The 14,174-nt window shown below is 44.8% G+C and overlaps 1 protein-coding gene across 2 annotated transcripts in view; it reads left to right on the plus strand.

Moving 5' to 3' along the window:
* Positions 1-2,137: 2,137 nt before the first annotated feature.
* The window catches only part of CHFR (checkpoint with forkhead and ring finger domains), a 33,612-nt gene continuing 21,575 nt past the window's right edge, over positions 2,138-14,174 (plus strand). For both annotated transcript variants that reach the window (XM_075534466.1, XM_075534467.1), the window contains exons 1-4: positions 2,138-2,263; positions 2,447-2,605; positions 7,427-7,526; positions 13,867-13,976. In XM_075534466.1, the coding sequence (XP_075390581.1) occupies positions 2,458-2,605; positions 7,427-7,526; positions 13,867-13,976 (358 nt within the window). In that variant the 5' untranslated portion in view covers positions 2,138-2,263; positions 2,447-2,457. The remainder of the gene's footprint in view (positions 2,264-2,446; positions 2,606-7,426; positions 7,527-13,866; positions 13,977-14,174) is intronic.

The raw sequence follows: 14,174 nt of genomic DNA on the forward strand, positions 1-14,174 counted from the left end.
CCCTGATATCAGCTCCCCATTTCTTGCCCCTCCCTCCTCCGCCCACTGAGACAGTAAATCTTTACCAGAACAGACAAGCCTCACCTTTCTCCCAAGGAGTGACAGATGGTTGTAATAAAAAACAACAAACTTGCTGTTAAAAGCTCAAATGTCTAACCTAGTGTCACCAGCGCCGCTTTCCTCACTTTATGAATTCAAACACTAATTGAGGGATGGCTTGAGAGACTATTTTTGTAGATGTAATTAAATTTTATGATCAATTTAAGGAAGATTATCCTAGATAATCTGGGTGTGTTATGACTCATTCCGTTAAAAAGGCCCTATGAGAACATTGGCTTCCATCAAGAAGAAATTCTGCCTTAGCTCCTGTCTGCCCCACAAGTTTCAAACCTGCCAATTCCAGCTCCTATGATTATGAAGCTAACTCCTTGGGACAAGTCTCATATAAATCCTTCTGACCCTCACTCTCTGGTGGAACCCTGATTAATAAAGTACACAGTGCAAGAGATGCCTCCTTCCCTCACACCCTTGGTTTCTAGTCCTTTTCTATGGCAACCGCTGCCCTTTTATCCTTCCAGCGTAATTTTATGTGCATATAAATAGAAGTGTAACATAAATACACAAAACAAAAAACACAAATGTACACAGCACACCTTATTTTATTGTGCGTTGAAGGTGTCCAGAGTAATTTTATAAATGCATAAAAATACAAGTGTAGGGGGGAGCGGGGAGGGAGGGGGGGAAAAAGAGGACCTGATGCAAAGGGCTTAAGTGGAGAGCAAATGCTTTGAGAATGATTGGGGCGAGGAATGTATGGATGTGCTTTATACAATTGATGTATGTATATGTATGGATTGTGATAAGAGTTGTATGAGTCCCTAATAAAATGTAAAAAAAGAAAAGGGAAAAGAAAGAAAGAAAAGAAAATGATTAGGGCAAAGAATGTACAGATGTGCTTTATACAATTGATGTATGTATATGTATGGACTGTGATAAGAGTTGTATGAGCCCCTAATAAAACGTTTAAAAAAAATACAAGTGTAACAAATACATAAAACAAAATATACAAGTGTACACCGTATACCTCATTCTATTGTGCTTTGAAAGTTTGTGGCAACCCTGAATTCCATGTCTGCTGGCACCATTTTTCCCAACAGCATGGGCTCACCTCATGGCTGTGTTCCCTTTTGGCCATTCTCACTATTTCAAACGTTTCCACCATGCTATTGCACAAGGACTTAGGCACAGCCTTGTGTCAGAATACCTTTCATATGAGGGGCTCACGTAATTGTGGTATTCTCTTGACTCCTTGGTTAGTCGCTGAGGTAGTTTGATTTACACCAGTGATTTTCCCCTTCACGTGGTGTAACTCCATTGTGGAAACCTTTACCAGTGCAGGTAACTCCCTCGGTCCCCAGAACTGTGGGATGCGACCACTTTCTTCTTTCATACCTTAAAAGATTGAAATTTACTTTCTGCCACCTGAAGCACCCAGGAGAACGCTGGCAAGCCCCGATCGCTGACTCAAAGGGAGTGTGTATTTACAGTGGACACAAGCTGCAAAGGCTCCTTCAGAGTTGAGGGTGGGTGGGACAGGAACACTAGCGTTCCTCTCCTCGCCAAGTGTTTTTTCCCTTTCGCTCCCAACGTGTGAAAGATGAGTCCAAAGTCATTTCGGCATTGTCTCGTTAGGTTCCCCCTAAGTATTTACAAACTTAAGTATTTAAAGGAAACTGTCGGCATTACCTCCACTTGTGTACCTCCATGATTCCAACTCCGAGAGGCCATGAAAGACCGAGAAGGATTTCCGAGGCTGTAAACCTTTACGAAAGCAAATGTCACATCTTCGGTGGCAGGTTCAAAGTGCCGACACTAAGCCTGGCCGCTTACCGGTTGGCCTCTGGTCACCTGGACGGACCTCGACTCCCAATTCCATAATTATTTGGTGGCCTTTGCCCTAACCAAACATGGCGCCCAATAGCAGCTACTTCCGTGATCCTGAAGAGAAGCGAACTAAGACAGCATCAAATATGGCGTGGTGGCCTTCACCCTCCAGTCTGCGCACGCGCCGGTCGTCTCCACGCCCCCTTTCTCCGAGGCGGCTCCCGGGTCCCTTCTAGGCGCTCCTCTCGGTGGACCTCACCGCCGGCCAATCGCAAGGCGCGGTCGTCGACTAGCCCCGCCCCGTGGATCAGCTGAGGGAACGGCGATGTCTGTTGACAGCGGCGGCGCAGCCGGTTCCGGGTTCGGCGCGGGTCGGGGGGTAAGCGAGGCGGGCGGAGGGGACTGCGGCCGCGGGATAGGCGCCCGCCCGCGTCCTTTCCCGGCGCTGGGGAGGGGGCGGCGCTGGCGGCGGCCTCGAAAGCTGCGGGGGTCGCGGGGAAGTGGGGCGCGCCGGCGACAGTCTTTGGGGTGGGCGAGCCTTACCCGACGCCCGTGCTGTTAGATGTGAATTCGATGGAGCCGCCCGAGGAAGGCGACCCGCCGCAGCCGCAGCCACAGCCACAGCCACAGCCTTGGGGGAGGCTCCTCCGCCTGGGCGCCGAGGAGGGCGAGGCGCACATCCTGCTATGGAAACCGGAGTGGACCATCGGGCGGAGGCGAGGTGCGGGGCGCCAGGGGCTTGGGGTATGGAGGCGGGGGAGGGGGCCGGGGAGACGGACGGGTACTCGGCGGGGGGAGGGGCGGGGGCGGCGCCCACTTGGCAGCCTGGAAGCCACAGGGCAAGGGACACAGTGTTGGCTCCAGTTTTTCCAGTGGAATGCGCTCTTGTATTATAGCTGCCGTTTATTTTGCCAGCTAGTCGCTCCCCGAAGTGCCCCGAGCATTTTCTTTAATTCTCATTACAACTTCCTGAAGTCACTGCGATGCCCGGACCTCTAGCGGGGAAGGTCCTCAAGTCCATAATACAAAGTGCCTTTTCTGGTCAACGTGGAATCAAACTGGAGATCATTGGCCGAAGGAAAACTGGAGCATTTGCACATGATGTGGAAATTAAGCAACATACCCCGAAAGAGCCAGGAAGTCGATTAAGGACAGAGCAGAGCAGACAGCCTTCCTAGTTCCCCAACTGGTGGTTTCCAACTTGCTGGCTTTGCAGTCAGCAGCCCAGTAAGTCACTCACTCCTCCCTCACCGCTATTGAGTTGATTACAACTTAAAGCAACCCTATGGGACAGAGCAGAACTGCCTCTGTGGGTTTCCACGACTAATTCTTTTAAAAGAGTAGAGTCTGTAGTTTCATACTACTAACCTTGTAGTTAGCAATCCAGGGCTTAACCTACCATGCCACCAGGTTCATAAGTAACTCACTAGAATGCCCAAAACAAACCGAACTCGCTACCACTGAGTCAATCCCAGGTCTCTGGAGGTAACCAAAAGGTTTAAAGAAAGAATTGCACAGCCAAGTTAGGAATTACTTTGAGAGGAATGCAGGGGAAACAATAAGATGCTAAAACTTACAAATGCAGTTAATGCAGTGATCAGACAGACATTGATATCTGTAAATGGCCACATTTTAAAAATAAGCCAAAATATCAAGTCTATTGCTTTGTTCTGTTCATTGCTGGAAGCCCAGCTCCTAGAATTCCAAACCAACTGCCGTCTAGTTGATTCTGACTTACAGTGAGTGACCCTAGGTAAGGTTTCCAAGACAATACATATTTTACTGATAAGCATACACCTCATCTTTTTCCCTCAGAGTGGCTAATGGGTTTGAACTACTGACCTTGTGGTTAACAGTTCAGTGTCTATCCCACACTGCCAACAAGACCCCTTAGCTCAATACCCCAAATCAAAACCCACTGCTACATTGATCCTATAGGACAGAGAACTGCTACTTAGGGTTTCTGAAGCTGTATATCTTTATCGGACCAGACAGTCTCATCTTTCTCAGAACAACTGGTGGATTCAGGATTCAAACTGCTGACCTTTGGATTAACAGCTCATTCACAACCCATACACCTAGCTCTTGGAATAGAGGCACCCAAATAGTTGTTTAATGAATCTAGTAGGCAAAAGAATTGAGCAAGATCTCACAGATTGTTAACAGATTGCTCTCAAACGCCACAAGATGTCTATTCCCTTAGATTCAGAAGTTACTGTCTGGTCATTTCATCTCCTTTACAGCTTTCTGATTCATAGGCACCCATGTACACCATAACAAAACATTGCCTGGTCCTGTATCATCTTGATAATCAGGGTTATGCTTGAGTTTATTGTTGGTTTGGTTTTTTTAGTTCATTGTTGCAACCACTGTGTCAGCGCTTACCCAGTCATAATTTTGAGTGCCTTCCAAACAGATAATGGTCCACTGTTACTCATAAGGTTTTTAGTTGCTAGTTTTTCAGAGTGGAACACTGCTTTCTTTTTCCTATTCTGCCAGAGTCTGGAAGCTCTGTTGAAACCTGTCCACCATGAGTGACCCTGCTGGTATTTTAAATACCAACGACAGAGCTTCCAGGATCCCAGGCGTCCTGAAGACACCATGGTATGACACACTGACAGATGAGTAGTAGGTAGTTTTTCTACAGGGAGAGAAATTTGCTGATAAAGCCAACCAAAATATTTAGTGTGCCTGAGAATTTATAAAGAAGCACGCAAGCTTTATGCTTGAGAGAGAGAAAGAGAGACAACTATTCAGAACCAGAAGCGATTTTGTTTCATTTTATCCCTTCTAATGTACCTGCATTTGTTCTTGCTTTTTAGTAGTCTTAAATCTCAATGTTGTTTTGTTGTTGTTTTATTCAACTTTGAAAGTATTTACATATCATTAAGAATACCTTTAATTACCTTTAATGGAGATAATAAGAGGTTTGCTGAGCGTAGTGCACCCGAGACAAACTGTGTGGGTTTCCACGCTGTCATCCTCCCTTCAGGCTGATTACTCCTCTCACTGTTTTGCCCACCTACGTCATAGACTTGCTGTGAGGAGTTAATGAGAGCAGCTTGTGAAGTGCTCAGAAGGCACCCTGGCTTAGCATGCTCTCTTCAGTGTGTGCTGTCATTAGAACAGCATGGAGGTGTCTCGGGAACAGTGCACCTTTCTCCGATGACTAATGCTGAGCATCTTCTCATGTGACCATTTGCATCTGTATTTCTTCGTTGAAGTCTGTTCAAGTCTTTTATCTTTTTTTTTAATGATGGTGTTGGTTTGTTGGGGTTATTGCTGAGTGCTAAGGATTCTCTATAAATTTTGGGTACGAGACCTTGGGCGGGTAATTGTTCCTCCTGGCCTGTGGCTTGTCTTTTATCTCCTTGATAATGTCTTTTAGAGAACAGAAATTTGTATTTTGATGACATCTAATCTAATTTTCAATTCTTCCCTTTCTGGTTTATGCTTATGGTATATATTCTAAGGATTCCTTGTCTGGATCAAAAGCAGTAAGATTTTCTCCTAGGTTTTCTTCCAGAAACTTTGCAGTTTTTTAAAATAGTTTAACTTTTTGTGTAACATCTCCATGTGCTATCCATCCTTACAAGAACATAGCAGTGTTTTGGTTTCTGTAGTCAGGAAGTCTTATTACTCAGTAAATGGGTATAAATACGGGATGCCAGTAGGATCGGCTGATTTCCTGTAAGGTGGAGGTCAGGTGTGCCTCCAACCGCCCACCAGTGTACCCATTCTGACAACAGCCCACCCTCTGCTTCTCAGCGGGGTTTGGAAATTTGTTGCAAGGACCACACAGCTCACAGATAATACAATTACAAGTTTATTAGGGAAATATCAGCTTGCACTTTAAGACCAGAAATAGCTCCGAACAACTTCTTCTCAGCCTCGCCCACAGATAGACCTCTCTGACCCTTGGTCTCTTAGCCCCATAAGCTTCTGCCCTGCTACAAAGCTTTTTATGGCTCCTCCTTTTAAGTTTCTGGAGGCACTCCACTCAGCCAGCAAGCTCCCCACAGAAAGGTGCTCATCTTTCTTGCACCACAGACAAGGAAACCCACCACACCAGCTCCTGCCAGTCTCCTGGTTCTGCTTCCACCATTTCTCTGCTGTCACTCCTCTTTGCCACTGGCTATGTCCAGTGACACAGCTCTCTCCCTCTCTGTCTCCTTGCTCTAGGGGCCCTGGGTCCACTTCTAGCTTTTCCTGGAGATACTCAGATCTCCCCTGTGTGCCTCTGGAATGACTCATTTTAAAACGAGAGGGACTGTAAGCTACCAAGCTCCCAGGTGGGGTTCCAAACACCCCCACCAAGGTGCCAATATAAGGAAGCAATCCACTTCTCATTGTGAGCCCCAAGCACTTTGTTTGCATAATCCCACCCAGTCACGTGGTAAGTGTTACTATGGTGAGAATGGCCATATAAAAGTGACTCGATCACTGTATTGAGCCCTCTAGCTTTATTCTTTTACAGAATTACTTTGTTTATTTTATATTACTTTTCTTCTGAGCTTTAGAACCAGCTTATACATTTCTACAACAATTTTTGGAAAACTGGGATATTTTTCAGGATTGCAGTGAATTTTTAAACAACAACAGGGAAGAAGAATTGGCTTTTTTTTTTTTTTTTTTGAACATTAACTCCAGTTTTAATCCAGTGCTTAGCATACAATACTTCACCGGGAAGAATTGGCATTTTAATGGTGCTAAGTCTTCTGAGACACAACTCAGAGGTAGAGCAAGACCTCGAGCAGATAGCCCATTGGACTAGGATTCCAGCTCCTTGTATGTACTCAGGAAAAAAAATCAGCTGTCACATTCACTGTCTTCTTGTTACACTCTTACCTTGTCATTATCACCTTGCTATTTGCCTTGAACGCCGTACAATATTTTTCTATATGACCATCGAGTACTATCGTGATTAGATACTAAGAAGTTTCTGAATTCTTTTTAATGGGGTGAACAATATTCGAGGATGTTTCTCTTGCATTTAATGAGGGCATAACAATTATATTCACCTATACCTGTATTCCCTTTCTGTTTCATATGTTACACAGGTACGTGTACTCATAATAATATGTTGTCAGGTTTTCTGGTTTTGTTTTTTTTTTTGGTTACTTCTGCAACTGAGTGATAATATGCACACACTTAGAATACACAGAGAAAAAATTAAGGACTGAGTTAAAGATACTGAACAATTAATTACAATTACATACCCTTTTTTTCAAATTCTGATACCACTCATCAGGTGACTATGCATGCATATTACAAGGTTAAGGTGTGGCTGTAAGCGTTAACAGGGTGTCTACTAAGTTGTGGAAATTCAAAAAGGTTGACAAAGCAATTCCTGCCCATTTACTTTGAGTTATTACCTAAATATGTTTCTTCTTTTTCTTTCTTTGTTCCTTGTTTGACTGTTTATTTGGGTATATATAATGGGGACCCTAATTTTTAATTTCAGTACTTTGGAAAAGCAAAGGACAGTGTTGTTTATAATACCAAGAATAATACCTTGCCATTTCCTTTCCCTTCATTGTAGGTTGTGACCTTTCATTCCCTGGCAATAAGTTGGTCTCTGGCGACCACTGTAAGATCATAGTGGATGGAAAGTCTGGTCAGGTGTCACTGCAGGATACCAGGTGAGCACTCTTTCTGTTTCCTCTTGTCACTCAAAGAGTCCAACTTGAAGGGGGAACCGATTACAAGGATCTACAGATAACCTCTTCCCTGGGGGGCGGACAACAGAAAAGTGGGTGAAGGGAGAGGCCGGACAGTGTAAGATATGACAAAGTAATGATTTATAAATTATCAAGGGTTCTTGAAGGAGGGGGATTTGGGGAGGGAGGGGAAAAATGAGGAGCTGATACCAGGGGCTTACGTGAAGAGCAAATGTTTTGAGAATGATCAGGGTAACGAAGGTACAAATGTGCTTTATACAGTTGATGTACATATGGATTGTGATCAGAGTTGTATGAGCCCCCAATAAAATGATTAAAAAAGAGCCCAACTTGAAGTGGGCATGTATGTTAAGCATCTTGACTGAGGAGGAGGAAAACGGTTGAGTTTCTAATGAGAACGTACAGGCACTCCCAGTGCACCGCAGCAAAGCACAGAGCACAATTAAGCAAGTCATACGGAGTTTTTGGTTTCCTAGTGAATGTAGAAGTTATGTTGGCACTGAAGAATGCAACACCATTATGGTCAATTAGAAATACGGGGAGAATGTCCCAAAAGCTATGCAAGGTGAGCACATACTGCTGGGAAATGGCGCTGATAGACTTGTGGGATGTAGGCCTGCCACAGATCTTCCTTTTGCTGCAGATGCAGTATCTGCAGAGGGCAGGAGAGTGAAGCGCAAACAAGCTGAGTCTGTAATGGCTCATTTTATACAACCTGGGAACTTTGCTTCTCCTGACGTGCTCTGATTTTGAGGGTTTCAATAACACTTTTAACATCTGTGACTCTTCTTGAATGTATTCAAAATAAAACAAGAACCTCAACATAAGATTTCAAAATGAATTGCAAATGTGTGCTGCTTACAAAGCTGTCCATGTTTTTTGAAAAAAAATTTAATTAATAAATTCTTACAAATCTGAAATAGTACACAAACTGAAAAGCTTCTCATAATCCCACTCACATATTTAAAATGTTTAGTATAAGTGGTCGAATTCTCACTTTCCATGCACAGGTTTGGTTCCCTGCTGATGTTCAGGTTCCCATCTGTCAGTGTCGCTTGGATGCTAAGCAGGTTTCTGTGAGCTTCCACACAAAGATGGACTAGGAAGACAGACCTAGCAATCTAGTTATAAAAATGAGCAAAGAAAACCCTGTGCTGTCTGCAGGCCATTATGAAATGGAACAATGCTTCATTCTATTGTGCATGGGATTCTCATGGTTCCACGGCAAATTAGCAGCATCCAACAAAACACTAATTTCATATAAATGGGATTAAACTGTATATTGCTTGTTGTTTTTTTCCACTTATATTTGTGGACTGCTTAACATGCCAGCATGTCTACATTCATCTCATCTTTCTCAGCCTCTCTTTATTTCATACATTAGCATCTCTCTGACCTGTGACTGTCACCTGGACACTTATCTTGAGTTTTACTTCTTGTAGAAAACACTGTCGTGAGTGCCCTTGTTCAGAAATCTTTGTGTTCATTTTTATTTCCTGTGTTGGAATGTGGATGTTTTAAAACAAGTACAAGAGGCTCAGTGGCCTTCCAGGAGGACTAAGGATTCTTTGTGCCCACCAGGAGCTGAAGAGAGTTTGTGAGCAGTTCAAAGGTAGAGGACTATGGACTGATGCCTGCTATTAAGAGGAACTGATGCCCCATTTTTAATCTAGGAGGTAGCTTATCACGAGTTATAGGCCTATCTGGTTTTATTGCACTTGGTTTTGTTTGTTTTTTTTGACCTTGGTTTTATGCTTTTCAGATACTGTGTTTTTTACTAATTGAGGTTTGTGTCAGCCCTGCACTGAACAAGTCTCTCAGCACCATTTGGCACATTCCCATTTCATGTCTCTCCGTATCCCGTTCTGGCTGTTCTCAGAATATTTTAAGCTTTGTCATCATGTGATTGCACACTTCATAGATTGCAGCCAAGTGTCTACTTCATTTGCATATGTGGAAACCAAACCTAAGGTATGTTTGAGGTAGGCTTGTGTTTTCAAGCACAATGTGGAATAATGAAGAGCTGATTCAGGAGCTGCCCTGCCTGGGACCATATGACTACAGGGGTTTTTCTTGGTGGCTGTGACAGATGTCCACAAATCAGAGGTTTAACACAACACACATTTTCTGACAGGGCTAAGCTCAGCTGTCCTGACCAGACCTTACTGGCTAAAATCCAAAAGTGGACAGGCTGTATTGCTTCTGGCAGTTCTGGGTTTGAATTCATATCCCACCTTTCTGACCTCCGGAGGCTGCCACATGGCTGTGACTCATGGCTTCCTCCTGTTCTCAAGCCAGTAATGTCTAGTTAGGATCCCTGGTGGCCCAGCTGGTTAAACATTGTCTACTGACTGAAAGGTTGGCAACTCAAACCCTCTAGCTGCTACATAGGTAAAAGACGAGGCCGTCTGCTTCTGTAAAGATTCACAGCCTCGGAAGCCCTATGGGCCAGTTCTACGCTGCCCTACAGGATCACTGCGATTCAAAGTCCACCCAATAGCAATGGTTTGGTTTTGTCATCTCTTGGAATGGCTGGTTGAATCTCGATCTCTCACACAGGGCTTTCCCTCTGATCTGAACTCTTTTGCCTTTCTCTTTCAAGGACCCATGTAGTTGCCGTGGGTCCAACCAGGTTCATCTCTAGTGGGATTTTCTGGGTTGCATCCTAACTAAACACAAGGTTACAGTTACACAATTATGAGAGGGACATACAGAGACAGGTCAGTCATAGAAGTTGCTCTGCTGATAGAAGCAGAGTATGGAGTGATGCAGGTGCTGGCTTTGAAGAGGAAGAAAGGGGCCACGAGCAAAGTAATGCAAAGCCAAGGATTTTCCTTGGAGGATCACAGCCCTAGAGATGCCTTGATCTCAGGGCTTCTGATGGCAGATCCTTAGGAGAATAAAGTCCGGTTAAGCCACTATTTTTGTTACAGTCACCACAGGAGACTAATGTCCAGCATCTGTGGTGCCCAAGGCTTGGTCAAGTGGCAGTGATGTTCCTCCCAGAAATGGACTGTCACTTAATGGCATGCTTCTTGGTTTTGGCTAGAGCTTTTTACCATTGGGTCGCTATTCTTTAAGGATTAAGAGCTGTGAACCTGGCCTACTGAGGGAAGGGTGCAGACCTGAGCACAGACACATGATGTAGCTCAAAATCCAAAGCACAGAATTGTTTGGTGGAATGTAAGGGCCCAGGAGGAGGGAGGCCAGGGTAGCAGGGCATTGGAATGATAGAAATGTTAAAACTCTTGACAAGACTGTGTGATTGGCAGGTTGTTTGGCAGTAAGCGTGTAATAGGCAATTTCCTTCTCAAGCGAATCTCAAAGCAGTACTTGCACATTGTTCTTGTTAGATATTGATAGAAACTTTATGCACAACAGAACAAAACACTGCCCAGTCCTCCACCACCCTCACAATTGTTACTGTGTGGGAGCCCATTGTTGCAGCCACTGTGTCAGTTCATCACCTTGAGGGCCTTCCTCTTTTCTGTTGCCCCTCCACTTTACCAAACATAATGTCCTTCTCCAGGAACCGGAGAGCAACACACCCAAAGTCTGGAAAACAAAGTCTCATCATCCTTGCCTCTAAGGAGCACTCTGGCCGTACCTGTTCTAAGCAGATTGGTTTGTCCTTTTAGCAGTCCATGGTACTTTCAGTCTTCTTCTTCAGCACCACAATTCCATGGGTTGACTCTTCTTGGGTCTTTATTCAATAACAACTCTGACGTGCCTATGAAGCCATTGGAAACACCATGGCTCCTCAAAGTAACATCCTTGCTTATCAATATTCTATTTTTTTTTTCACCTTGGCTGAGCTGAGGACCATGGCAATGCTGGTGCCAGGCCCCTAGGGACACCCCCCCTCCCACCAGCCCGGGATTCAGACAAGAAGCCTGAACTCAGAGGGTCCCAGCCTTTCGGCAGAGTGGACATGCTGTCCAAGCAAACGTTCAGCCATGATGGGCTGTCTGGGCTGCCCAAGCAAGTGCCACTCCAGGGCAGAATATCACATTTTAGTTACAGTTAACCGTCTGCATCAACACCACTGCTGACTCAACTGCAGAGCCTTGAACCTGTGTGTCTCCCTGTGTGCAGAGAGCCCATCACCAGCGCTAGCCCTTTAATCGTCTCATTTGCCAGGAGCTGCTGGGAGCTGCCCCAGAAAGGTCCTGGCCGGTGGTGGACATGCTTTTCAACATTCTAAAGAGGTCTTTTACAGCAGATTTACCTAATGCAATGCATATTTTTTAAAAAATCATCTTATTAGGGGTGATACAATCCATACATATACCAATTGTGTAAAGCACATTTGTACATTCATTGCCTTCATCATTCTCAAAGCATTTGCTCTCTACTTAAGCCCCTGGCATCCCCTCTCTCCCCGCTCCCCCCTCCCTCATGAACCCTTGATAATTTATCAATTATTATTTTGTCATATCTTGTCTTGTCTGACATCTCCCTTCACCCACTTTTCTGTTGTCCATCCCCCAGGGAGGAGGTTATATGTAGATCCTTGTAATCGGTTCCCCCTTTCCACCCCACCCTCCCTCCACCCTTCTGGTATCACCGCTCTCACCACTCGTCCTAAAGGGATCATCCACCCTGGATTCCCTGTGTTTCCAGTTCCTATCTGTACCAGTGTATATCCTCTGGTCTAGCCAGATTTGTAAAGTAGAATTGGATCATAATAGTGGGTAGGGAGGAAGCATTTAGGAACTAGAGGAAAGTTGTGTTTCATTGTTGCTGTACTGCACCCTCATTCCTCCCTGCGACCCTTCCGTAAGGGATGTACAGTTGCCTACAGATGGGCTTTGGGTCTCCACTCTGCACTCCCCCTCATTCATAATGATAGGATATTTTGTTCTGATGATGCCTGATACCTGATCCCTTCAAGCCCTCATGATCGCACAGGCTGGTGTGCTTCTTCCATGTGGGCTTTGTTGTTTCTGAGCTAGATGGCCGCTTGTTTACCTTCAAGCTTTTAAGACCCTAGATGCTATATCTTTTGATAGCCAGGTACCATCAGCTTTCTTTGCCACATTTGCTATGCACCCATTTGTCTTCAGCGATTGTATCAGGGAGGTGAGCATATAATATCAATTTTTTAATTTGATGCCTGATAACTGGTCCTTTCAGCATGTCATGAGCATGCAGGCTGATGTGCTTCCTCCATGTGGGCTTTGTTGCTTCTGAGCTAGTGGCCGCTTGTTTACTTTCCAGCCTTTAAGACCACAGACACTATATCTTTTGACAGCCAGGCACCATCAGCTTTTTTCACCACATTTGCTTATTCACCCACTTTGTCTTCGGCGATTGTGTCGGGAAGGTGAGCATCTTGGAATGCCAGTTTAATAGAACCAAGTATTCTTGCATATAATGCATCTTTTGATCACTTGACTGCTGCTTCTGTGAACATTGATTTATGGATTCAAGCAAGACAAAATCCATGACAACTTCAACCTTTACTCCATTTGCCATGATTTACCTACTGGTTCGACGGTGAGGATTTTCTTCACATTGAATGATGATCCATGCTGAAGGCTGCAGCCCTTGGTCTTCATCAGCATGTCTCCTCTTACTTGCACATGTAACTCTTCAAATACTACAACACTTCTTAATATTTATAAATGGTGATAAAGACCTGTTTTCTTAGTGGTGCTAGGACACGGTTTTTAACTTTAAGCTTTTGCAGGTGTGGTAAATTCTATTGTCTTCTCTTTTTTTTAAAAACCATTTTATTAGGGACTCATACAACTCTTATCACAATCCATACATATACATACATCAATTGTATAAAGCACATCTGTGCATTCTTTGCCCTAATCACTCTCAAAGCATTTGCTCTCCACTTAAGCCCTCTGCATCAGGTCCTCTTTTTTTCCCCCCTCCCTCCCCGCTCCCCCCTCCTTCATGAGCCCTGATAATCCACAGATTGTTATTTTGTCATATCTTGCCCTATCCGGAGTCTCCCTTACCCCCTTCTCTGCCATTCATCTCCCAGGGAGGAGGTCACATGTGGATCCTTTTAATCAGTTCCCCCTTTCCAAACCACTCACCCTCCACTCTCCCAGCCTCGCCCCTCACACCCCTGGTCCTGAAGGTATCGTTCACCCTGGATTCCCTGTGCCTCCAGCTCCCATATGCACCAGTGTACAACCTCTGCCCTATCCAGTCCTGCAAGGTAGAATTCGGATCATGGTAGTTGGGGGGAGGAAGCATCCAGGATCTGGGGGAAAGCTGTGTTCATAGGTACTACGTCGCACCCTGACTGACCCGTCTCCTTCTATTGTCTTCTTTACAGCACCAACGGAACAGTAATTAACAAACTGAAGGTTGTCAAGAAGCAGACCTGCCCTCTGCACACAGGGGATGTCATCTACGTGGTATACAGAAAGAATGAGCCGGAACACAGTAAGAGAAAAGGCCCTCATTGGGTGGATCAGAGGGGTGCTGCAGGGAAAATCCTGCTGGTGATGGAGAGCATGCTTCTCCATGGGGATCAGGGCAAGGCCTAGCCTTATTTTCAGAATGCTATCGTGCCATTAGCTGTGACTCTCACGTGGCAGCCAAGGAAAAGTGAATGGAGATGGGATAGGTTGTAGCATAGAA

Source organism: Tenrec ecaudatus, chromosome 16 (assembly GCF_050624435.1).
Source record: "Tenrec ecaudatus isolate mTenEca1 chromosome 16, mTenEca1.hap1, whole genome shotgun sequence".
NCBI lineage: Eukaryota > Metazoa > Chordata > Mammalia > Afrosoricida > Tenrecidae > Tenrec > Tenrec ecaudatus.